Source organism: Miniopterus natalensis, chromosome 18 (assembly GCF_054644295.1).
Source record: "Miniopterus natalensis isolate mMinNat1 chromosome 18, mMinNat1.hap1, whole genome shotgun sequence".
NCBI lineage: Eukaryota > Metazoa > Chordata > Mammalia > Chiroptera > Miniopteridae > Miniopterus > Miniopterus natalensis.
This window is the reverse complement of record NC_142098.1, coordinates 19,476,893-19,503,871: the sequence shown is the minus strand read 5'-3', so window position 1 is coordinate 19,503,871 and position 26,979 is coordinate 19,476,893. Positions and strand designations below refer to the sequence as shown.

At 45.9% G+C, this 26,979-nt stretch overlaps 1 protein-coding gene across 1 annotated transcript in view; it reads right to left on the bottom strand.

Annotated features, from left to right (window-relative positions):
* Window positions 1-1,163: 1,163 nt before the first annotated feature.
* CDYL2 (chromodomain Y like 2) overlaps window positions 1,164-26,979 on the bottom strand; it is a 131,089-nt gene continuing 105,273 nt past the window's right edge. Inside the window, exons 3-7 of the mRNA XM_087827138.1 lie at window positions 25,409-25,626; window positions 21,461-21,633; window positions 14,910-15,120; window positions 12,384-12,527; window positions 1,164-7,170 (exon numbers count right to left, since the gene is read on the bottom strand). Of these exons, the coding sequence (XP_087683264.1) occupies window positions 7,012-7,170; window positions 12,384-12,527; window positions 14,910-15,120; window positions 21,461-21,633; window positions 25,409-25,626 (905 nt within the window). The 3' untranslated portion in view covers window positions 1,164-7,011. The remainder of the gene's footprint in view (window positions 7,171-12,383; window positions 12,528-14,909; window positions 15,121-21,460; window positions 21,634-25,408; window positions 25,627-26,979) is intronic.

The window sequence follows — 26,979 nt, the reverse complement described above, 5'->3', positions numbered from 1 at the left end:
TAGCCTTGGGAGACAGTCAAAGGAACAGAGATTTGTCTTAGAGGTGCCACACTCTGAAACATCCAAAAGGCCTTGTCCAGTCTTCTGGAAGGACCAGAAGTAGTTAGGAGCAAAGGACTTTCCAGGTGTGACCTTGACTACTTAGGATGAATCAGGACTCCGGAGAAAGGTCAAAGAGGCACACAAAACCGCAATGAGGACAACGACACCAAGAACAATAGAAAGAAAAAGAAAAGGCAGGCCAGCAGAGGAGCAACCATGGGCTCCAGGCCAAGGCCGGCTGGCCCACACAGACTGAGAGGTGGCCTGATGGCAAATGGACAATTCCTGGTGCACCATCTTCTAGACTCTGAGGGTTTGTTGTTGTGCATGAGTGTTCTCTCCAGTACTGCACTGTGGGCAGTTCAGGAATCAGGGCAGAATTACTTGCCTTCCTCACAGTCCTAGACCCCAAACTCCTTCAGGACAGGAACTGAGTAATTTGTGCCTTGCAGCAGCTGTGCAGTGCCCAAGACAGAGCAGGGGGCTCACTACGGCTGCTGGATGGACAGATGGGCAGGCAATGACCTTGTGCAAATCCTTTCCCAGGATTCTCTGTTGCCAGGAAGCCCTGAAAGACTCCTTCTTCCTCTTTCCTGCAGGCCCTGCAAAGTCTCGGGGGCCAGGCTCTGGAAGCAAGGGGCCCTCGGCAGTGCACCTCTCATAAGAGCCCATCTTGTGATGATCCAGGCACTGAGGTTACGTAGGTGGAAGGATTCTGCATGATTCTATAGTGACAAATATCGTTGTCAGCCATGTGTGGTAGCTGGGGTTGTACGAGATCAAACTCCATGAGTGAGGAAAGAGCCCTGTGTGTGAAACCTTCCAGGCATACCAGGGAATGGGTGAATGCTCATTTCAACACCCTAAAAATAATCGTGTGCCCCCATTCTCGGGTCCTCTGGAATCAAGCTGTTGCCACCCAGTGACTACCTGCCTGAATAACCAAAGCCTCGAGCCAGATGTGGGTGGGCAGGCCTGTGCTCACCAGGAACCCAGACACAACCTAGAAGCATCAGACATCTCAACCCCCTGGGGGCCCCAGAAACTTCTCCATTCAGAAACCACAGAACCTGTTTGTGAATTTCATGCATGGGCTGCAAAGTGGGGGGGACACAGGCAAATGCAGACCAAGTTCCAACCTTTTTATTCAAAGCAGCTTTGCACAATGTATAAATACTGCATATTAGCACACATGAAAATACAACTTCTAAGGCACCCAGAAATGTGTTCATACACGTTACAGGACCATTCACAAAGAGAGTGTACAATTTGCTCTAGACAGTCAGCATTTGACAAATCAGAAGATTATTATCCCCCAGCACTGTACCCAGTCTCAGGAAATATTTACAACGTGGTGAGAAAGGGTCAGCTGTACCTGCTCGGCAATTCTATGAAGTATTCATACTTACAAATATTCAGAACTAGTTCAAGACTCTCCCATGACAACCTGGCAAAAGAAAACGAGTAGCCTAATTCGCAAAGGTCTCCTTGGATTTTGGTGTGTGTGCTATATCCAGGATCAAATCCAAACACTCCTAGGGTGGGCTGGATAAGTTTTTGGTAGCCTGCTTCATTATCAGAAGTTTGGTAATAAGCCTTACCACTAGAATACCACTTCTTCAGCATCAAGCATTTCTCAACCAGTTAACGGATCAATAATTTTGTCATGAATGAGAATGGAGAGCATCACCTGGTGTGAGAACTGAAGAAAATTCTTCTCACATCAAGCAGGAATTGGAATGGGTTGATGTAGAACACAAGGAGGTGGAAATTCAGCGATTGCAGAATGACTGCTTAGTATAGACGCATCTGAAAAACTCCCACTGAGGGTTATTATTCAGATGGCGCCGTCTACACTGGTCAGAGAACCTGGACGAATGCCAGACCTCCACCTTTAATGATAATGGATGAAGACTGGGACTGCACAGCAAAAACGCCCACCTGAGATAGCGAGTTTCAATCTGAGAAACTCATCTTTCAGGGCTTTATCAAGGTGACAACATATCCCTCTGTATGGCCAGCCAGGGGGGCATGAGGTTGGTGGAAGTGAGCAGTTTCTTTGTCCATGAAGCATGCACACCTGTTTAGATGTGCCTACAATCTATGAAACTCATGCTTTGTTGAAATAATGAAATTCTTTGGTCCTTGGTTTTATGAAAGGCAATATTTTCACAATCCTGTCAACATGGGCATCAGCAAATGACTTCAGGCTGGGACTAATGGGACAGGGACAAATTAAATACTAGATGGAAAACTCTACACCCTCCTAACTTCCCAGAGTCACCTTACTGAGCGCCAGCATCAGGCCAGGTGTTAGGCTAACGAGGCACGGTCAACCCGTGGAGATGCCAGAGCTAAAGATGAAAACTGGATGTCAGTTTTTCTGAAGGCTACATCCTGCCAACATCTGAAGCATAGCTCCATCCCATTGGTAGATCAGTTGACTTTATGAACACTATTCAAGATGAACCAAATAATAACTTGACTTTAGCCATGCTATAGCCTTGGTTTCAAAATTATCTTTAAAGCCTAGGTAAGAAGAATCAGTTGGTAACTATGGAAGTGTGACCAACCGAAAAGAATCATAATTTTAAGAAAAGTTAAGTCTGAATTTTAGTTGGTTTTATTAGGTCCCAAACATAGTGGGTGCACCACCAATGAGCTTGAAGACTTATGCTCCATTGAAACAGCCCCAGGTGGACGGACTCAGCTGAGGTGTACGCTCTGCACCTAGTTTGCTTTGCCCTGCTGAACATGAGTGTAGTATGGCTTAACACGCACAGTTCATTGATAAGATGCTCAGGACACATGGGAATGCTGATTATGTAACTGAAATCGACTTCAGATTGTCTACACAAGTAAGACTCACATGTAAACTTTATTAACATCTCTCAAGGAATGCTGATCTCAGCCAGGCTGGACGTTTCGAAGTCATCCACAAGAAACCTGGGGTCAACCACCAAGGTCAGGAGCAGGAAATGCCATTTGTTCAGAACAAATGATGGACCAGCAGCCCTCCCTGTGACCGTGTCTAAACCGTGTGAATAGTATAAAGGTGGCTCCAGAAAACCTGTCCTTGGTCCATGTGTATGGCCAAAGACAATCACCAAGGTGCCTATCCGGCCCCTGCCGCCATCAACTCAACCAAACTCTGCAGATAAGCCATGACTTACAGACTGCAACATGGCTTACGTTGCTTGGAAGAAACAACCCGTATTACCCTTTTTTTTTTTTTGCAACAAGCTTAAGGCTCTGTTCACAAATTCCATCGACTGCCACACAGTGAGAATTTATGGGGAGATCTTAAACTACGCATGTAGTTGCAAAGGTTGGAAAATTTACTGATCCTAATGGTAAGGCTTATTCACAAATGCAATACATTTTCAAATTATACTTCAAGAAAAAAAAAATTAACCTGCTCTCTAATAATATAAGAGCATCAGAGTCTAATGGGGAAAAAAAACCAACATTGGCACCAAACCAGTATGCTATTTTTTGAAAGAACAAGTGATATTAATGGAAAGGATTGCCTAAAACGCATATTCTAACTTACCACAGAAATATAAAAGTTTATATTTTGAAAATATATACTGTATTAAAGTCTGTAAGCATTTCAACCAAAATTTGCAGAAATAACTAAGCAACACTTATCTACAACAAAAATATACATGCAAGACAACCCCCAAATGGTTTCCCTTAAATATCTACAAAGGCAAAGTGTAGATTTTTAAAGATTATACAAAACCATTTACAGAGAATAAAATAAAATACTTAAGAAATCTCATTTAGAGTCTTAAATACTGTGTATATTAGTGAGTGTCTAAACTAATATATACAACAGACCTCAGTATGTGAATATAGAAGACAGAGGAGAAGTAATTCTGCATTTTAAATATTCACTTAGGAAAATCTGAAGATGTTTCTATGTGTTTCGCTTTGTTTAAAAAAAAAACTTCCGCAGAAACCAGATTGTAAAACTGCATGAATGTAACTAAATTTCAAATTTTAAAAAGTTTACAAATTTTTAAACCAACAATTAATAATGGGAAATGCAATTCAGCACTCAGTCAAGGCTATTTTTAAATGTGGCTGTTCAGAGATACGGTTGCATTGTTCAAAGTCTATTATGATTATTATTTTCCATCCTCATACTAAACTTTATATAGAAAAAAACACATTTTTATGATTCAGAGAGAACTTTTCCTAATTTAATCTAAACCAAACAAGAATAACATTTTAAATCAATCCTCTACTACCTTCGCATAGTTATCCAATTTCATCCTTGAAGGGTAATTTCGATGGTGTTTACCCACAGACTTATTCCAAAGCTAGAAGAGACACGTGGGTGTATCAGCATTATCCTGTGGCCACCGAATGGCAAGGAGCTCTGCCCACCTTCGCCAAGCTCTACACAAAGTCCTTTTGGAATGTGGCTGTCAACGCAAGTGGTTCCACTACAAGACCAGGATGCTCATCACCAGGGACTGGAGCAGGGAGGAAGGAGGGTTCTAATGCCTGGCTAACAAGATGGCAAGAAGTGGACTGCCTAGAAGGTTCCTTGACAAAAGAGGGACCCTCAACTTCCCACCCAGAGCTGTTTTTCCAACTCCACAGGTAATTCTGGGATGCAGCTGCCAAAACAAGACACAATTCCTCAAAGACTTGCCCAGGAACTGACAGACACAGGGTGGAGGGTGGGCAAGGCAGGGCAGAGAGTGAAGAAAAGGGTCCTACGGGGGAAGGGAGGGTGCTGGGGTAGAGGATGACAAGTGAAAGCCGGAGTCCGATTTCACGGAAGCTGTTAGGACAAACCCTGACACACCCACAGGCCTGGTGTTTTCCATCCCAAGTCACTTTGCTGTGTTTCACCTACACATTACCCAAACAACTACTCAGAAAGTGAAAAAATTCAGAGCATCAGTCTACCCTGCAGTAAAGATTTAACCAACTTTTGCCCAATTTGTGGAACATCCCTCTTGAATTGACTATATGGAAACAACCCAAACACAGACCATCTTTTGAACACCTCCTTTTGTAACTAGAACCTAGAAATTAACAACGGGAATTCCACCTTAGTGATGGTTTCACATTCCTACCTTATCATAGATCCTTGAAATGTTTAGAAGTTTGGATATGTCCAAAGCTAAAATAGTTCTGGCGCTTTCAGCAGGGAACAAAGATAGGCATTGACCGAAATAGATTTCCAAACCTTCTCTTCCATCTCCAACAAGAATCCTGACACTGCTCCTATGGTAAACACATCTGCCCCTAGAAGGTAAGCAGAAAGCAAGGGTCTCTTTCTTTAGAGGATTTAGCAATGCTGCACAGATCATCTGCCACAACACCCAAGAATGAGGTTTCTCTGGGGGCTTCGGAAAAGCATACATTTGCTTTCTCAAAGAGACAAAACCCAAGTGGAAATGTGACAACAGGCATTTGGGCAGAAGCAGGTGTTTCCCTAGAATAATTCCCTATAGTCCAGGGGTGCAGTTCCTACAGGATCCCACGTGCCAAGATGGCCCAGATGAAAGAGGGTAGAAGATAAGAAGCTTCATGAAGTCATGGAGAAACTCAAAAGTAGAGAGGCTTTCCACAGAAGGAACGAAGGCCATCTTAGGGATCAAGAGTCCAGATAAACTTCAGATTCACTGTCTAAAGGACCATGTCCCTGGCCATAGAATAGTTGCTCAGGGTGTTCTCTGCAACACAAAGCTCAGAGCCATGACTCTTTCCTGCCTGGCCCACTGCATCTGGTCACCTTTCAGAGAGAAAAAGGACCAGAGAGAGGCTCATGACCAACCATAGCAATGACCCTCCTTCTCTCAGCCCACCTCTCCTCCCCCAGCTGTGCCCAACTCTCACTGCTCCACTCAACTCTCTACAAGGAAGGGTCCTGAGAGACCGGCGACTAACATAGGAAAAGAGAAGACGGGCGAGCAAAGGGCCTCTGAGGACACTCAAGGGCAGCAGAGTGAAGAGAAAAGCTCCGTCGTGATTTCTCCCAAGAACAAGTATTCCATCGCCACAGTGAGAGCCGTTTTACACGCAGAGGACCTGGTGCAGAGTGATTCCTTTTAGCCACAGACGTTCTTTCACATTTACCTCTCTGAATTTTATTTCTATGTGGTTCCTTGCTACAATGCACCAAAAAGCATAAACCTCATAAGGGATTTGGTCCAGGGCAGTATGAAAATAGTATCTGTGTGAACGACAGATATCATAATATATAAACAAAAATAAATAAATTAAATAAGTCTGATTAAAGAAAAAAAAACATTTTCCTAGGAGTTTATGTTTTTGCAAAACTAGCTTTACATATAATACACATAAATTATCAGAAATTCCACTTACATTGTTTTAAAAAATATATATTTAACAAAACATTCCTAAATGTACAATATCTGGGTTTGTAAATCACTCAGGTGGGTTTTAAGACCAAGCCCTAAAAGTCACACAGATGTGCATCAGAGAGGAGACTGAGGCTGGTTGTCACAATCTCATTGGTCTGGGAATTCCCTAAGATGGACCGTCTCCCTTCACCAGATCTGCACTTAACGAGAAAGGGCATGGTAGCCTAGTCTCCAGATCAGAGGCACTGTGTAGACACGGTCTGAGTCAGAAAATTGGGGAAACTGGTCTTCCCCTTCCTGGACCAGGATGGTGCATTTCAACAAGTGGGGACAGAACGGTACCTGGAAGAGGCCTGGGAAGATATAGCCCTCGATAGCTCTCTAGCCAGTTGGGGTAGGGACATGGGGGAGGCCAAGTATGCTGCGTTTCCCATCTGTTACACAAAATCAAACCAATGCGGAACAACCAAAGGAGAAAACGAAATTAACACAACCCTAGGTATAGAGACACCTTGACAAACTCCTTGGCCGGGCTTACTCTGGGCTCCGATTTCTGAAACACAGGGCAAAGCTGGAAGTCAGGTGCCCTTGATCACTGGGGCAAGTGAGCTGGGGCCCTTCAGACTTCGTAAATTTTGTCCTGCAGGTAGCTGAACAGGGAATCCAGGCCTTTGGAGGAACTCCAGAGCTGCTTCAGCATGAGGCATTCCTTCTCATTCACATCTTCAAGCACTGATTTCAGGAAGCTCCGAACGAGGCATTTCGACTCCTCCAGCACCTGAGGGGAAAGGCACAGCCTCATTAGCCGGGCACCAGCGACTCTGCTCCAGGAGGCACCGGTCAACCTGATGTCCAAAGCCACAGGACTGCCTACTGTAGTCGGGGCTTCCCGGGCCCATGTCCCTAGCCATGCCAGGAATGGATTCCATGCCACCATGTTGAGCCCACATCATCCCAGCCCCAGAAGCTTTGTCTTTTACCCAAGGATAACATAAACTGTTTCATCTCCTAGGGTGTCATGAAAATGTTTAGCAAACACTGCTTTCCCCTCCCTGCACTTCATTTTCATTAACTGTGAAACAGAGCAACGATACCTAACTCAAGGATGGTTGGGATCACAGTAAGATAATGAAATGAGCTAAGGGTTGTCTGAGCATCCACATGAGCCACCTCAACAGCAATGCCCCTCCTCCAAGCTTAGTAGTAAGAGCAGCAGTAATAACAGTAGCAAGCACTGTAGTAATGAGTATAATAATTACAACAATAGTAGTAGTAATGAGTGAGAATAGTGAGAATAACAATAGTAGTAATGCTATAGTATTATAGAATAACAGTAGTAATGTTATTAAAGGGGTAGTAATAGTAGTAATGTTATTAATAGAGTAGTGATAATGGTAACAATACTAATAATACTGTAGCATTATAGCAGTAATTATACCAATAGTAGTAGTAGTGTTATTAAAGGAGTAAGTGATGTTAGTAATATAGTAGTAATAGTGGTAATGATACTGATACATTATAGCAGTAATTATAATGATATTAAGAATGCAGTGGTAATCATAGTAATACTAACCATAGTAATGCATAACAATTGTAGTGATCATATTATTAATAATAATAATGCCACTACAATCACCATTAACCAATAGGTCTATGAGAAACATTTTCCTGCATTCTTTCATCTCTTGCTCATGATAGCTCCACAAATAGGTAGTCTCCATATTATAGAGGAAGGATCTACACTCAATAAAGTAAGGCTGCCCAGAGTTGCTTGATGGACGTGGCCTGCAAACACCTGCTGATCCTAACAGGCTGCACTCTGCCTCATTCTGGCAGAGGCTCCACCAGCAAGTGCAGCATCTGACTGGCCTCCACCATCCTCTGCTGATGTCACAGCTTCAGGTCCCACTCTCAAATAGAAAAAAGCAAGACAAGAGCTCGCCTGCTCAAGCAGGCTGGAAAGGGGCTATGACCTTATTCTTCAGCTTGGGCTGGAGGCGAACAGGTGGTGAGAATGGGCTGGCAGACCAAGAATTCCTCTGAAGAACACCATCTCCCAGAGGCTGTGCATAGATTCCTTTCTTTGGCAAATCGACCTAAAGCTCCTGAATTCATAACCATTGATAGGAGAGGTTCCCTTGCCATGTGTAACAGCCGGTTCCACCTGAAAACCTCCACTGCCCAAAGACCAAACTCCTCAGTGGAGCTTTGGGGCCTTTATCCTACCTTCATTTTCATGCTTTGTCCCTTGACTACCCTGTGAACCTGCTCACACCACCATGACCTGCTGCCTAACCTCCATGTGGGGTCTTTGGACTTGAGTGCTCTAAACTCACGCTGTTTCTTCTTCTTAGAATTTCTACCTGCCTCCCCAAACTGGAACAGAAGAAGCAGAACTGTTACTATAAGTGGATGACCTGATATTATATATAAAAAACCCTACAGACTCCACCCAAAATCTGTTAGAACTAATCAATGAATTCGGTTAAGTTGCAAGATACAAAATGAATATTCAGAAATATGTTGCATTTCTATACATTAAAAAACAATCCAATTTACAATTGTATCAAAAAGAATAAAATAGCTAGGAATAAATTTAACCAAGGAGATTAAACACCTTTACTCTGAAAACTCTAAGACACTGATGAAAGAAACGGAAGATGACACAAATAAATGGAAGGATAGACCATGCTCATGGATTGGGAGGATTAATGTTAAAATGCCCATACTACCTGAGGCAATCTACATAAAATTTAATGCAATCCCTATAAAATCACTAATGACTTATTTCACAGAACGAGAACGATAATCCTAAAAGAATTTTTACAATATTTTTAATGATTTTCAGAGAGGAAGGGAGAGGAAGAGAAAGAGAGAGAAAAACATAGACGTGAGAGCAAAACATTGATCGGCTGCCTCCCGCACACCTCCCACCAGGGACTGTGCCCACAATCCAGTTATGTGCCTCTACCAGGAATCAAACCACAACCCTTCGATGCACTGCACGAAGCCCAACCAACCGAGCCACAATGACAAGAGCACTAATCCTAAAATTTATATGGAACCACAAAAGACCCCAAATTGCCAAAGCAATCTGGAGAAATAAGAACAAAGTTGATGGCATCATGCTCTCTAGTTTCAAATTACAGTAATACTACAAGGCTATAGCAATCAAAACAGCATAGCACTGGCACAAAAATAGATCAATGGAACAGAACAGAGAGTCAGAAATAGACACACAATTCTATGGTCAATTAGTCTACAACAAGGGAGGCTAGAACATACAATGGGGAAATGACAGTCTCTTCCCTGTGTTGGGGAAACCGGGTAGATACATGCAAAAAATGAATGTGGACCACTTTCTTCCTCCATATACAAAAATACACTCAATGCCATAAAACTCCTTGAAGAAAACATAGGCAGTGAACTCTTTAACATCAGTCCCAGAGATGTCTTTTGGATATGTCTCCCAAGCAAAGGCAACAAAAGCAAAAGTAAACAAATGAAACTACATCAGACTAAAAAGCTTTTGCACAGTGAAGGAAACCATCAACAAAATGAAAAGGCAACATACTGAATGAGAGAAGATATTTGCAAAGATACATCTGATAAGGGGTAAATATTCAAAATATGTAAGAAATGCACATAGTTTATCACCAAAAAAATCCAATTAAAAGGTGGACAGAAGACCTGAATAGACATTTCTCTAAAGAGGACATACAGATTTCCAAAAGGCATGTGAAAGGATGCTCAACATCACTAATCATCAGGGAAACACAAATCAAAACCACAATGAGATACCGCTTCACACCTGTCAGAGAGACTCTTATGAAAAAGTCAACAAATGGGCATTAGCGAGGCTGGGGTGAAATGGGAAACCCTCGTGCATGGTGGGTGGGGTTATAAATTAGCGTAGCCACTGTGGAAAACAGTAAGGAGATTCCTCAAAAAAATTAAATACAGAACTACCATACAACCCAGCAATTGCACTTCTGGGCATCTATTCAAGGAAAAGAAAACACCAATTCAGAAAAGATATATGCAGCTCTCTGTTCACTGCAGCATTATTTAAATAGCCAAATATTAAAGCAACCTAGGTTTCCATCAATAGACGAATGGATAATGAAGATGATGTATACATACAATGGGATATTATTCAGCAATAAAAAGAGTAAAATCTTACCATTTGAAGCAACATAGATGGACTTAGAGGATATCTATGCTAAGTGAAATAAATCAGACAGAGAAAGACAAATACCATATGACTTCACTTTTATGTGGAATCTAAAGAACAAAATAAACAAAACAGAAACAGATTCATAGATACAGAGAACAAACTGATGGTTGGCAGATGGGAGGAGGGTTGGGGGGCTGGGTGAAAAACGCGACGGATTAAGAAGCGCAAAATGGTAGTCACGAAAAGTCACAGGGGTGTAAAGTACAGCATAGGGAATATAGTCGGTAATATTGTAATAATTACGTATGATGCCAAGTGGGTACTAGAATTACCAGGGGAATCTCTTTGTAAAACTTATAAATGTCTAACCACTATGGGGTACACCTAAAACTAATATAAAATAATATTGAATGTCAACTGTAAAAAACCTTAAAAAACACACAAAAGAATAAAAAATAAAACCAAAGAACAAACAAAACAAAATAGCAACAGACTCTAGATACAGAGGACAAACTGATGGTTGCTGGGGGGGAGGGGATGGGTGGAAAAGGTGAAGGGGAATGAGTGGTACAAACTTGCAGTTGTAAAATAAATCAGTCAGGGGGACGCAGGGAAGAGTCAATAATATTGTAATAACTTTATACGCTGACAGATGGGTACCAGACTCATCGTGATGATCACATCGTAAGCTATATAAATGCAGTAGCACTAGGTTGTACACCTGAAATTACTATAATATTGTATGTCAACAATACTTTAATAAAAAGTATTTTTTCAAATTCCTACCTGCCCATGCAGCTGACCCTAGGGTCATCAACCATCCATGTTTGCCCAGGACCAGGGGGTTTCTGGGGAACCAGGGATTTTTCAGTGCTAAAACCAGAAGAGTGCCAGGCAAATGGGAACAAGTTGGTCACCACAGTTATTGGGAAGATTACAAGAGAATCCGTAATAAGTGTTCATCAGAGATGCAGGACCATGACCACCCATCGTCATCACTGGTACAGTCAGGCTTCTGGGGAGAGGAGCTTACATACAGTAAGTGCCCTATAAAGGCTGAGGGGTCGAATCCAGAGAGGCACAGCAGCTGGCTGGGGACTCGGGATAGACGGGGAGAAGGGAGGGTCACAGGTCTGGCCCCCTAAACCCAGCCCAGAAAGGGTCCTCCAGCCTTATTCTACCAGCGCGCCTTTCTCATTTCCTGAGCAGGCCCTGTGGTTTCGGGGCAGCCCATTCTCCACCTTTCAACAGGGTATTTCCACACTGTGCTCGGAGTAACTTTTATGAGATAAAAATCAACACTTAATTAAAATCTGCGCCTGAGAGGAGGTGTCATTTATTTATCTATTTTTCACTGTGTCTTCGGAGTCGCACGGTAATGCTGGAACATGCCAAGTGCTCCGTGGGCAGGAGAAACACTGGGACGGCATGGGCTGCCTTCTCTCGTCCCTCGGCCGGCTTAATACACTTGGTCCTTATTTGCCCCTGCTCATCTTTGCAAACTACAGATGCTTTGTGTTTTGGGGGTGTTGAGGACTTTCTTTTAAGGCAATGCTTTCTTCCCCAGAGTATAAATCTCTTCTGTGAGGTTTTTTAAATTGGAAATGATGGGGAATACCAATAGCGCTGACCTGAGCACCTCCCTCTTGGGTTTAAGCACTCAAGTGAGACGGGGCATCTGTTAAATTACACAGGGCCTCTCACGTACTCCCTGCATGACCTTTGGCAAATCAATGAGTCCCTGTCGGCCTCACTGCCCTCATCTGCAAAAAGGGTCTCTTGTGATGACAAGAACACAAAGACAAAGGACTCACCAGTGCACTGCAGGCCGCCATCTCCTTGACCCGCAGCATGACCTCCTGGCTGAACGTGGTGGGCCAGAAGACCTGGGACACCAGTCCTCTGCTGCACGCCTCCTGGGCAGTGAGCTTCCGCCCACAGAAGAGCATCTCATTAGCCTGAAAAAGCAAAAGCAGGGGAAGGCTGAGAGCCAGGGGACCACCTCCCGTGTCTGTTAGCGACGCCTGAGCCTGCTGTAAGTATTCCAGGTCTGGAAGGCAGGGTTCTTAACCAGGGTCTGATAAACTTTGGGAACTATGAGCAAATATTTGTGTCTGTGTGCATCTTTCTGAGCAGAGGGTCCACAGCTTTCATTAAATTCCCAAAAAAAGCCAGGTACCTAATGTGGCTTCGTCTGCCCGATCCCCTGCCTCTGCCATCCGGCAGCAGACCCCCAGAAGTGAGCACGCACCTCTGGCTGGGTGCATTTCCACACTGCGTGACTGGCCTGGGGTTGAACAGATGACACACCCCCCCCCCCCCCCCCCAGATAATAAGGCTCTCTGTGAGGTTTCTAAGCTGGAGGTGATGGGTAAGAATCTTTCTCCCTCCCTGGTTGCAGGCTAAAGTCAATGGGTCCAGGGCCACCGGCTGCTGTGCCCCCGCTCTGTGGACAGGCAGGTCCCCAAAGAAGGAAGGAATGGAGGACACGAGTGCTGACAGTGCTTGAATCCCTGGACCAGTCACCCCCAGGGGCATTCCACTTCTGGGCTTGTCAGTTATGGGAATCACCCTTCCCCCCACCCTCCTTCAAGCCAAAGTGTTTCCATCACTGGCAGCCAAAAGGCTCTTGCGTAACCGTGACACCAACACAGAGGAGCGTCTCCTGGTGGCCCAGGGCTGTGCACAGGCACTGCCCAGTCTTGAAAGGTGGAAAAGTACCCCCTGCCTTCTGAGGCTCCTCTGCACACCACTCCCACAAAGAATTTCCTTTTGCTTTGAAGTTCACGGCTGTCATACACGTTCTGGGAGGACCTACGTGAACAAGGTCCTGGGCACAGACAGAGCACAGTGCTGTCACCTCTGAAACTCACCAACAGGAGATTCTCGCACTGATAATTAGGGCTTAATGGTAGCAGCCATGTGACAGGGCCCTTATCTCTTTCAGGATGAGTCTCCACCTCCTCACAGGGCAGCCGACTCCTTCCCTAGCCTGCCATCGACCTGCTTCCCCTACTCTTCCTTCCCCATAGTCTTAGCCACTCTCGGATCAACACTGAAATGCCAAGCTCTCCAGGCCTCTGCGTCCATGCACGGCTTCCCTCTTTGTTCTGGTTGTCACTAATAGGTCATGATGACCCAAAGGACAATCTTTCATGCCAGAATGGGAAACTCAATAGAGTCGGTCACAAGCCCATAGCTTGCATTGGCTAGAGGTTGGAAGACAAATATATCTATCATTATACTTATTTAGGACCACCTCTGTCTCAGGACAAAGGAAAGGAACTCAGTGGAAGGGCCACATTCTTGGAGTTTCAGAAATGACTGAAATGAGAGAGAGAAAGAGATAAGACTGTACAATGTTAACATTTTTGTGACCACAAAGGACGGGAAGGCACTGGAGTGGCACTGAGCTTGGGCAGAACACAGTGGCTGAGATCAGAAGGGAAAGTGTTTGCTTCCTGGGCTCCCTGCCTGCCTCATTTTTCTGCCCCTGGTAAGACTGAGTGGCCTAAAGCAGCCGAATGAGTTGTGAATCCGAATGGCCTTATCTGTCCCTGCTGTGGGCCCTGCTGCATAGACGTGGTGCTGGGGGTTTGAGGGCTGAGGGTAACCTCCGCTGGTCTCTTGGTTGCTATTCCTGCTTCATGCTACCATCAAAGTGAGACAGCCCACGCAGAAGTGGGGGAAGGGGAGCTCCACCCTTCCCGGCTCACTGGAGCAGTACCCTGCTAGGGCCTCCTCTAACCTGCCCCATGGAGCTTGGCCCTGTCGTCTGGGTCATGATTCTTTGGTGATTTTCTGGGGTCTCCTAGGACGTCCAGCATCTGTAGGCAGAATGCTCCCAGCAGCCTTGGGGAGCAGAAGCAGACCTTGGTGGGGCCTGCACTGCATCAAAGCCACTTCAAAGTGCCACCTGTCAGACCTAGTATACCAACCACCCACGGAACCCCTCCTGTGTCCTGGTGGTGCTAATCTCAGACTCACTATTCAGGCGGGTGCTATTTTACAGAATACTGATTAAGAACACAGATTCTGTGTTCATATCCCACAACTTCCATTACCACTGTGTGACCTTAGACAACTCACTAAACCTCTCTGATTCTCAGTCTCCACATCTGTCAAGAGGGGATAACAGTGGTCCTACCTACAGGGCTGACATGAAGATGAACTGAGTTCATGGCTGTCAAGCCCTGGCCCCAGTGAGTGCTTTCTGAGCTGTTATGACTCACCCCTGCCCAGATTTGCTTCCGGCTGCTGGTGCAGAACCTGACCACAGCCTACAATAGATTCTGTGACCTTGCTTGAACACCACTCTGCCTGCTTACGAGGAGGCTTACCAGCGCGACGCCCAGGATCTGGGGGAAGGTGTAGGAGGAGCAGCCGGCGGGTGTGAGGCGGATGGTGGCATAGGGGGTCTGAAACCAGGCCTTCTCGCTGGCCCACACGATGTCGCAGAGGGGCAGGATGGAGGCACCCAGGCCCAGGGCGGGCCCGTTGATTGCCACCACGATGGGCTTCTTAAACTGGATAAAGGCCTTCACAAAATCCCTGGGGAAAAGAGAAGACCCGCTTTAACATGTGGCCAGGCTTGCTGAGACCATGTGATGCCCCTGGTTGCACTGAGACTGAAATGAGCTTCCCCAGGTGCTGTGAAGCACCTGCAGGTCCTCAGAGAAGAGTGGGTGCAAGGCTAGGGTCTCATTTTCCCAAATGCCGGGCCACTGAGCTGCATTTACAGGCCTGGCACCCTCAGAGGTTCATGCCCAATTTACAGAAGGGACCTAATGGAGTGAGCACATGTCCGAGTCCACCCAGAGGACCCGTCACACCCACTGTGCCAACACTCCACCAGCTCCCCTGCCCTTCCACTCCCTAGATACTGACAACTTGTAAATATCCCAAGGAAGACAACCTGAATATTAAGATTCAGAACCAGAACCAGAACTAGAACCAAAAGGAGGGTGTTACAAAGAGGCATATCTGAACTCAAGGAGAGAAGAAATGTTCCAGCAGCACTGGCTGAAGGTGGCATGGGCAGCTTCAGGAGGTGTAAATTCCTCATTATTGGAGATCATGTTGGCTTGATGATAACTTTGGGTGATGTTATACAGAGAATTCAAGCTTCAAATGGTGGGCGTGGGTCAGGATTGATGACATCTAAGATTTCTTTCAGTACCAGGGTTGTCTGATTCTGAATTACCTAAAGGGATGCCAGATTCTCAAGGGTGGTTCTAGAATGCTGACAAGTGTCTGTATTAGGTTAACTTTGACCAAAACTGGGGAGAGATGCTGGGCTCCCCTGGAGGCATGAGGCATCTGGAATCATGGCTACAGGATTAGGCAATATTTTATCTCCCTCACCTTCTGCATTGAGCAAGGCTACAGCCTGCATCTTTATCTATTATGCAGAGCCACCCGAAATAACCCTACTTCCTTTACCTTACACGCCTTTTGCCTCCCCCCTACTTGCTACATAAGACCTATAAAATTTTAATATTCATCTGGACATGGAGGAAAGATCCAAGATGTCTAGTAAAGCCTGCATCCTTCATTATTCTCAGGTGATAAATTGGAAACTACCAAGAACTCACAAGAATAAAATCGAAACTCCCAACAGTGACCTTGGTCTACCTCTGCTTAGGTCTCCAGGCTTATCTCATGTCTCACACACCCCTGCTCTCTGTGCATGAGCTGCACGGCCCTTCTGAGAGCTCTTGGAAAACACCATTATCACAATTTGCAGTTACCCTAATTACTTGCTTGCTTACTTGTGTCTGAATTCTCCTCCCCTCAGCTCCTTAAGAAAACCCATAGGCCTGCCTTGTGCACTGCTTGGTCTCATATATATTGGAATTAACACTCGGTAAATATCTGTTGAATAGATACAGGACTCTCCCAGAGCAAGAGCAAAGACTACAGATGTGTGGGAGTGACATACTATTTCTTCACCAGGCCTGATTCCCCCCTTCCCTCTTCTTCCTGAGTCTACTGCTAAAACACATTTCCCAGCCTCCTTGCAATTAGCTGTGGCCAAGTAACCAAGTGCTGGCCAATGGAATGTGAGTGGAAACCATATACACACTTCCAGGCTTGGTCTGTGGAAACTTGTCACCATGCAGTCCTCCCGGCCCTTTCATCTTGACAAGCATGGCAATCTTAGAAGACATTTGTTGAGCCACAAAATAGGAGTTTGGGTTACTGAGTCACCACTTGGAGGATAGCCATGGGCTGATCAGTAACATCTGTTTTAGGTTCACATATGCTAGAAGTACATTTCCAGCACAACTGAGTGATGATATATACTTGGGGTTTATTTGTTACAGCAACTAATACTTAACTAATACAAATATCAAGTGGATTCATCCCTTTTCAATGGTTACCATTACCCCCCAATTCTTATCAAAAGATGTGGATATCATGGTGATATGCTGAGATCGAATTCAATTGTGAAAAGACTTCTTAATATTGCGCTGGGGCTGGGGTTATCTTATGACCCACGTCTTCATGAAAGTATGCACCCAGGCTTGAGGCATCACATTTCCTGACTCCCGTATGACTCTGTGAGTAGATGGCAGAGTTATCCCAGCCACTGCTGCCCTACTGCAGCTGACCCCAAAAGGACACTGCTCCAAAGAGGGAGTGCTGGCACCACCACCCTCTGATTCCCACTTTTCCAGGCCCATTTCCTGGTTTGTTTCCTAACATGATGGTCTCAGTCACTGGTTTTAACAAGTGCATTTTACCAAAAACGATTTGGAGGGTGCAGGGAAATGGCATTTCTTTGCAGGATCTTTGGAACCACAGGGTTTGAGTGATTTTCAACAGACATTCCATTCCTAAAAACACTTTTTCAGTTACAGGATCCTGGATCTCAGAATGAGAAGGATTTCAAGAGTCACTGAGTCAGCCCAGCCAGCGTGGCCTATGATCCCGGCGATCGTGGTTGAATTCCCGGTCAGGGCACATGCCCAGGTTGCAGGCTCAATCCCCAGTGGAGGTTGTGAGGAGGCAGCTGATCAATGACTCTCTCATCATTGATGTTTCTATCTCTCTCTCCCTCTCCCTTCCTCTTTCTGAAATCAATAAAGACATATTTTTTTAAAAAGTTTTTTTTAAAATGCCTTCCCATTATGACCTCATGTGGGCCTCTGATACTAGCATTCGCTCTGCTCCATCATCCCCATGACAGCCCTTCAGGAATTCACCTCAGCCCTCAACCTTCTCGGAGCTTCCCCTTCCACACCCCAGAGCGTTTCACTCTGTGGTTTCCAACCTGAGCCCTGTGCAGGGGCATCAAGAACCCCCGAGAAGGGCCAAGGGGACTAAGTATCCTGACTCCACCCTCCCACCACCCCTCCTGACAGTCCAAGCAGTTCATTTCCTTGATACGAAAAGATGATGCACAGACCGTCTCTCCATTCTTTCCCTCTCACCTCAAGCAGATCTCTATCGCAAGGGCCCAGAGGGTGTAGAAGCCAGATAGCAAACAGGATATTGCATTACAGACCCTGCTGCTCAGATATCTGATCCTGACTCGGATAGCGGGGCTGCGCTAGGGAGATGGCTCCCTGTCTTCCCCAGCAGCCAAGTCCACCACACTGACTCCGGCCCTTGAAGCTTCCTTCACTCAACCTGAGTCCTGCGGTTTCTGCTTCCTGAGCTGCTGGGCTGTTCGGATGCAGAAGACGACACAGGAACTTTGGGTTTGAAAGACTTGGGGTCAAGTTTCAACTGTGCCCCTAACCAGGGGTGAGGTCTTGGACAAGTTGCACAGTCTCTGCAGCCTTGTTTTCTGCCTTGGAATTTGGGAAAGCCACTGGTGTGTCCCCACAGGCCACATGAGAATTACGTGAGACATCCACCCAGGGCATCAGCATAGTACCTGCCACAGGGGAGCCCTCGATCGCTGCTGCAGAGGGCGGACACAGCTTTCATCCCACTCTCAGTGGTCTGTGAACCACTCTCCTGGCCTAAAGGAGACTCAGAAGCAAAATTCTGCTCATGGGGGTGTCTGGATTTCACCAGGAGCAACTGGCATTTCTTTTGTAACCCAGCTGTGCATTCCTTTTAACCAGAGCCATGGAGTACAGCCCTCCCACTGCCAAAGTTCAGAGCCAAGTCAGCTGGCACAGGACCTGTGAGCACACAGTGATCACCACCCTGGGGACCCCAGAGGGGTACTCTAGGAGCCCACTCCATCGTCAGACCCAGGCTCAGCTAAAACTGGGAGTAACATGAAAATAATTCTTTACACCTATTCTAAGTATGTATTATGTGCCAGGAACAGGCCAAGTGTTTCATGTGGGTTATCTGATTGCTCTTCCTACAACCCGCCAGCAGGCCAGCACCGCAGCACCTGTGAGACCTCAGGTGCGGGCAGCCTCTCTTTCAGGATGGGGCAGACAGCTGTGTCTGGGTCCCGGAGGGAGGCGTCTGCTGACTGAATCATCTGAGCTCTTCCCACATCTGCCCGTTCATTCAGCAAATATCTGCAGTGAGCGCGGCGCCCTGGGTCCTGTGTGCTCCTGCTTTCTTTAGGGAGCGACGAGGGCGTGGTGGGGGCGCTGCTGGAGGGACAGCCGTGGCCGTGTGGCACGCTCAGATCCTGGAGGTCAGCCCAGCTGAGGGCATACAAGTCCCAAGAGAGCCGCGAGGGATCTCACTGGGTTATGAGGTTATATGGCTAAAATGGGTTTCCGCCATGCTTGATTTTGAACAAAGTCCTTTCCCAAGAAATTTCAGACTGTCAATATGTTAATATGCCTGGAAAATCTGTAGGAGCAGGGAAAGAACTTCGGGCGTGGCCCAAACTCAGTATGACAGTGCCCTTTGCTTACGATGCTCCTCTAGAAACCTGTCCCAAACTCTGGAGTGTGGCGGCTGGAGCACTCCAAGGTTGGGGGCACTGGGGCTCCCCACAGGAGTGTGGTGGTGATGAGCATGCTGGGGTCATTTTCTGACCCGGGACCCACTCTTCTCTACAAGGCCATACAGTCTACACCCCACTCATCCCCTCTTGAAGCTCCTCACCCTCCCTTACCCCCCCATCGCCTTCCTCTTCACCCTCTTCTCTTACAGCCACTTTTCTTCTCTTGCATAAAAAATAAGGACCTTTTTGTTTCTACAACTTTTAGTGCTCTCAGTCAACAGTGCAAAAACTTCTTGGATGGGATGGGGCAGGGGTTCTCAACCCTGGCTGCACATTAGAATCATGGAGGGAATTTTAAAACTAAAGATATGCTGGCCCCACCCCATGCTCATTAATTCAGAATCTCTTGGAAGTGCCACCAAGCAGATGGGTTTTGAAAAGCTCCCTAGGGAGTCTCTGTGCTGCTGGGGCTGAGAACCAGTGGTCTAGGGGACATCCCCATTCCCCCTCCCTCCCCACATCTCTGGCAGCTCATGCACTGCGAGCTTCTGCTCCCTTTGAAGCATTGGGAAGATTTGCCTCGACTGTCTTTCCATCTGCTCTGCCTGAGAGAAACTTACCTTCCTGATGAGATGGCAAATGTCTGAATTCCACTGGCCACGCTTCTCTAGAGGTAAGCTAATATATTCAGCATCTCCTCAAACTTGGGACCTCTGGAAATCAGCTAATGCCTCCATAGAAATTCATAAACCAGATGAAGTCTACAGCCAAGGTGCTCCTCAGCGGCAGAGATGGGCACCCCATCTCTGATGGTCCCACAAACAAGGAAGGAAGCTTACTGGGGACCATCCTGTTCCCCCACCACTTGACAAAGCAGCTAAGTAGCAGCAGAGAACAGACTGCCATGGACATGGCCAGGGCTGTCTGCACCCAGGGAGCCTAAGAGCTGCGTGAAACTATGATGCCTTTTCTAATAACAGTGTTTGGGCTTTTCACGTCTCTGTTGAGAGACATGAGTTCTGCAACAGGAAGCACAAAGGTGTTTGGAACACAGACTCCAGTAGGTACATCACTCTGAATTGGGACTTAGAGCCCCACATCTGAGGGCATCCCTGTGCCATTTCTTAGAGACTCTGCACCTCCTAGAAGTCTCCTGAAGCCTCTTAGGAATCGGCACCTGTGCAATGACGTCACAGTGCAGTGAGACTGGAGGGCCCAGAAAATCCCTAACCTGCAGCCCAGGCTCCCTGACACCATGGAATAAATGTCCCTTCTCAAGAGACCAGGCAGCATCACTGAACTGTGACTCTTGTCCGAGGACTTTGCAAGGTGCATCAGTGAGCATATGTGCCCTCCTCAGGTGGAAGATGAGTGACAGCCCTTGCTGGAAATCACGTGAGCTCACTTGCTTTTGATAAACCTATAAAGAAGGGGGACATAACTACCCTTCAATGTCCCCAAAAGATACTGATTCCTGGGATCAGATGTCACCCCAAGATCCCAACTTTTGCCCCAAAGGCAACAAGAGAGGAGATAACACTCCCCAGTCCCTAGGGTCTGCAAATACACAGCTGCCTAGGGAACCTCTCCCTCCTCCTCCCCAGTGATGAGCCAAGTCAGCTCCAGGAACAGAGATGCCCAGGAAATCAAAGATTTCACCATCAGACAGAGGGCAGGAGAAGTGTGGATAATACATGGGCATTACCAGGTGCTGAAAATATAAGAAAGTAAAATATTTTGGGGATCAGAAGAATAAAATGCGATCTTACCTAGACAGCAAAGGCATCCCTAATTTGGGAAAGAAAGTACAGGATGCCCAATCAAACTCCAAATTTCAGATAAACAGCAACTTTTAAATTTTCTTTTTTAGTATAAGTATATCCCAAATGTTGCATGGGACATACTTATGCTAAAAAGTAATTTGTCGTCTGAAGAGTTTAACTGAGCAGCCTGTATTTTTATGTACTCAATTTGTCAATCTTAGGCAGGTCCCCTAGTGTCTGAACAGGAGCAGCTCACCTGATGGATTCTGCAATACGGGTGCTCTCCTTTCGCCGGTCACTGGACAACCGACCGATTAGGTAGGAGTAATCCAGGCCACTGCAGAACACGCTGCCCACAGCGCTGAGGAGTAGCAGTTTGCTGTCGTCCGTGGCCGCGTTGCAGAGAGCTCGTCGAACCTCCTTCATGATCTGTGGACAGAGATAAATTTGTGGAGATGTTAAATGTTCATCTGGAAGCCAGGGGCAGAGGTGAGTAAATCTGCTCTGTCTGTGCAGGGAGCCTCCCCTGAAGATAAGCCACGTCCAGACCTAGAATGTGGATTAACTATGTAGCAAGGAACTGATGTATGTGGCCAGTGAGGACCTGAGACCTGCCAACAGCCACTAGGCGAGCCTGGGCTATAAGGGTTACTAAGGAAATTGAGAGAACAAAACGCATTAGAGAGCTATTCAAGATACTAAAGTTAACAGGCCTTCAGGATGGTGTGGGGATGGGGTATGATCAAGAGGGCGTGACGTGTGACTCCTGCACGTGGGGTGTGCCCCATGGATGGAGGTGTGCTGTCTCTGAGCAAGGGCTTGCGGTCCTGTCCTAATGGGAAAGTGGAAGGGCTTTGAATCACCAAGACTTTGGCCAATCTATTCTGCTGACTCTTTCCTTAAGGGGCATTTTCATTATTCTCCTGACTCTTTATTTTATTCCAGACAGGGGAAATATTACAACATACCTGCTGGCCTCAGAATCTAGTTAACAAACCCAGTGACATATGAATTTCTGCCATGAGGCCAATGTCAACTAGAAAAAGAAGTTCAATTATGACCCTGAAGGTGGCGCCCTCCCAGTTCCTCCATGAAAGAGCAAGACGGAGTCTGCTGGTGGCCATTAAATCCCCTCGGTTTCATCTTAACAATGACAGGAACACCCACTGAATACCTCCTATGTGCCAGGTACTTTGTGAACCTCTTTGCAGACAGTATTTCTAATCTCACAAGTAAGATACTTCTATAAATGAGGGAGCTCAGGGAGGCAAAGTAACTTCCTAAGGTAACAGAATTGGTGAGGTGGTGGAGGCAGGATTCAAACAATAGGTCGGCTAGACTCCAAAATCTGTATTCCTCCACCAACACCACCTCTTCATTTCAATAGGATCTTTCTTTTGGGACTACTTTACCCAGTTAGCCGGTTTATCCATATAGTCGATCCACACTGGTTGTTGAGACAGCCAAAAACACCAGATCAATGTTTCTTTCCATTTTTCTACTATACTGTTACCAACCAACACCAATTATAAATAAACCTCTAATTAACCAAGCCCACATCTCAGGAAGTAAGAACCTATACACCTTAAATCAGTCGGAGGCCACACATTTTCCATGATGAGTAACAGTTAACACACAAAGCTGCTCCAAAGAGACAGAATGAACTGGGAGACTTCACACTTACTCAATTAATCGAAGGAAAATGCTCTGTCTTTTAAAGCATGCTTTTAAAAAGCAGTGAAGTAGAAAAAAATCCAAGAATTGGTCTCAGGTGGATGTTTTATGATGCGCTTAAAAATAACAAGGTTTCCAGGTGTACAAACATGTAAAGAGCAGCCTTCAAGGTAAACCACAGGCTCTGGACTTCTCTGAAGCCTAAACAGAGGTCTACACAGCAGAGAACCCCAAGGTGGCTCCTGAATGTGGAGGAGAGAGAAAGCCCAGAACACCAAGCTTAGACGAGGGGCAACATGCAGCCACGAGCCCCATGAACTGCACAGGCTTTAGCCACATCCCTTCTCCTACACTTGGCTTCATTCCTGATGGTTACACCCACAATCCCATAAAACAGCCGTAGTCTATGTAAATCATAATGATGACATGTGATTACAAGTTCAAGGAGACAGCACCTCCCACCCCATCGCACTTCCTGGGCCTCCCAAGTATACTGGAGACACTGGGCAATGCCAGGCTATCCTACCAACCCCAGTCTGGGTGGGCAGTCACCCCTTGACCCTTGACTGTGTCCCCCCAAACACACTCCTGTGTTAACCCTGCATGGCTTCACTGCTACTATGGAAATCAGAGGGCAGGATACTGCAGGGATAGGAAAAGGGAGGCCAAGGGGAGGTTGGAATTAACCGTATTCAGGGGGCCAGATAGAGGGCCAAGTGCAAGAAATAAAATGGGGGACAAACATGAACACAGTCCTGACCTCCTGAAGCTAAGCTGTGTGAGCCTGGGCCTGCTAAGTTCTCTAAGTCTGTTTTCTCACCTGTGAAGATATGGATCATAATAATCCTACATCAGAAGCGTACTGGTGGGATGAAATGGGATAAATAGCAAATACAAGGCCCGAAGAGTCGCTGCGAGCTGGCACTGCTGTCACTTTTGCCCTTTACCACTCTGCCACCCTGCCCTAGGTCAGCTGAGTTGGACAAAACTGCTTGGATGACTGTCTCCCACATTTGCACAAGAATCTCTCCAAAAAAATCTCTTCTTCGCTCCTCCTAAGAACCCCGTATTTTGAATGGTGTTGTCTCCCCAACTGCATTAAATAGTCAGTTTCCCTGTTGTAGTCACCTAAGGCATCAGTGTGATTAGCATTAAAAAAGTAATGTAGAAAAAATAAATTGGACTTCATCGAAATTTTGAAACATGTATGTACAAGGACACTACCTAGAGAGTAAAAAGACAACCCACAGAATGGGTGGGAGTACTTTCAAATCATATACCTCATAAGGGTATAGTATCCAGAATATAGTATAAAGAACAGTAAAAACTCAGTAATAAAAAATGCACCCCAATTTTAAAAATAGGCAAAGGATTGGAATAGACATTTCTCCAAAGAAGGCAGATAGACAAATGGCCAATAAGAGCATGAAAAGATGCCCAATATCATTAGCCATCAAGAAAATGCAAATCAAAACCACCTCACACCCGCTAACATGATTATAATAAAAAAGATATAATAACAAGTGTTAGCAAGGATGCAGAGAAATTATAACCCTCACACACTGCTCGTGCAAATGTAAAATGGTCAGTACCTGTGGAAAATAGTTTGGCAGTTTCTCTAAAAGTTAAATGTAGAGTTACCTTATCCCCTAGCAACTCCACAATTAGGAGTATACCCAAGAAAACTAAAAACATAATGTTCATGCAAAAACTTGTACACAAATGTTCACAGCAATATTATTCATAATGTCAAAGTGGAACCAGCCCAAATCTCCATCAGCTGAAGAACTAATTCACAAAATGGACCCTATCCATGCAATAAAAAGGAACGAAGCACTGACACACGCTGCAACACAGATAAACCCTAAAAAGATTATGCTGAGTGAAAGAAGCCAGTCACAGAGAGCCACATAGTGTAGGGTTCCATTTACATGAGATGCCCAGAAGAGACAAATCTATAGAGACAGAAAGCAGATTAGTGGTTTCCATGGGTTGGGATCAGGGAGAGTGGGAATGACTGCTAATGGGTACAGGGTTTCCATTTGGGGTGATGGAAATGTTCTGCAATTAGTGGTGATGGTTCCACAACTTTGTAAATACAGTACAAAATCACTGAATGGTACATTTTAAAAGGGTGAAATTCATGGTATGTGAATTATATCTCCAAAAAAAATGTAAGCGGGCTGAGTGAATGTAGTTCCATCTGCAGCAATGAAACTGCTTATTATAATGCGGCCTAGCTGGACAAGCCCGAGCTGCGACGTTTGGATTCTGGGGCCTCCCCCGACTGCGTCCTGACCAGCTGACTGAACCTCTGTTTACCAGGGCCTGCATCTGTACAGATATAATAACAAGTGTTACTGACATCGTTACCTGGTCATAGAGCTCAAACGGACAGTGCATGTAAAGTGCTCAGTACTGTGCCCCGCAGTCTCGCTGTTCTCCTCGGCCCCGAAGGAACAGAGAAGCCAGCGCCCAGGCTGATGAATGAGAGGCCCTCCCAACCTGCCCCCTCCGCTCCGCCCCTCACCTCGGGGGTCAGCGCGTTGTTGTCTGAGGTCTGGCTGGACAGCAGGATGTGTGTGAACCCCTCTTCCTTCCGCACGACAATGTCCCGGAACCGACAGTTGCTTTCATTCTGGCGGACGCTGTACCTGAGCCTCTTGTCAAAGACATAATCCTTCTCTGCTTCCAGCTTCCTCTTCACCGGGCTGTGCATGTTCAATCCGCCGTTGGTCAGAGCAGAGCCTTCCAAAATCAGATAAAACAAGTGAGAAACCAAGACGGAACAATCGTGCAAGGGCAAGACCAGAGAGCACTCAGATGTTCACTGGAAGGGCCGGATGTCGCTGGGACCCCGTGCACCCTCTCTTCTGGGAGGGGGAAGGGCCTGGGCCTTACTATATCTCCAAACTCAGAAGTCGACAGGGAGGGCTCTCTGAGAAGGACCCCCTGTGATCCTTGATTCCCCTGTCCCACACATCCGCCCGTGAGTACACAGATTTTGTCCAGACGCCTTCAGCAAAAAGGAACCACTGCTTTAAAAGCTAACGGCCACAAGACAAAACAAAAATTCTGCAGCTTTATAATCACCAAAGACTGGAAGCGGCCAACATGCCCTTTACTAGGTGCATGGATAAACAAACTATGGTCCATTCATACAATGGAATATTATTCAGCAATAAAACATTATTAGTTATCAAACCACAAAAATACATGAACACATCTTAAATGCAAACCACTAAGTGAAATAAGCTAGTCTGAAAAGGCTACACAATGCATGATTCCAGTTATATAACATTCCAGAAAAGACAAAAGTATAGAAACAGTAAAAAGGTCAGTGGCTGCCAGGAGTTCAGATGGAGTAAGAAAAGGGTGGGAAGGTGAAGCAAGGGAGATTTTTTTAGGGCAGTGAAACTATTCTGTATGACACTATGACGGTGAATACAAGACATTATGCATTTGTTGAATCCCAAAGAATTTTACAGCACAGTGTACCTTAAAGTATGCAAATTTTAAAAAATGAAGAAGCTGGGAGATTCCCAGGATGGAATGCAGAATATGATAAAAGTATGAAACAACCTCACTGAAGGGGGAGGGGGAAAGTGCTGACCTAAGGAACCTCAGGAATGGGTGGAGTCTGTAAAACTACAGGCAAAATCGCCTGTACAGAAGCACTGCACTCTAGCTGATAAGGTTGATTGCCATGGAGGTAGGCAGGAGTTAAAGATTTTGATACCGCAATACACGTGTGCTGGAACTGAACGGTTATGAAGACAGCGGGTGGTAGGAAAGGTTTCTCACTGTTGGAGACTTTACAGATAAGCAAGGGGAGGAGGCTAGAACGATCCATGTGATGATGGATTCGAGTTGAAGACATCAGTGTGAGCTCATGTTTAGTTTAATACAGTTACAGATGATTACATACAGAAATCTTTATAGATAAGTGGACATACACACGTATTCCTTTGCTCTGTCAGCTGAGAGGGTCCAGAATCAATGACATGCCAACAGCAGCAAGCACACCTAGGGCCCAGATCTCGGTTTCTGATACCGTTCTGAATCAAAGGAGCCAGGGCTCCCTGGAGAAATGGCTGATTC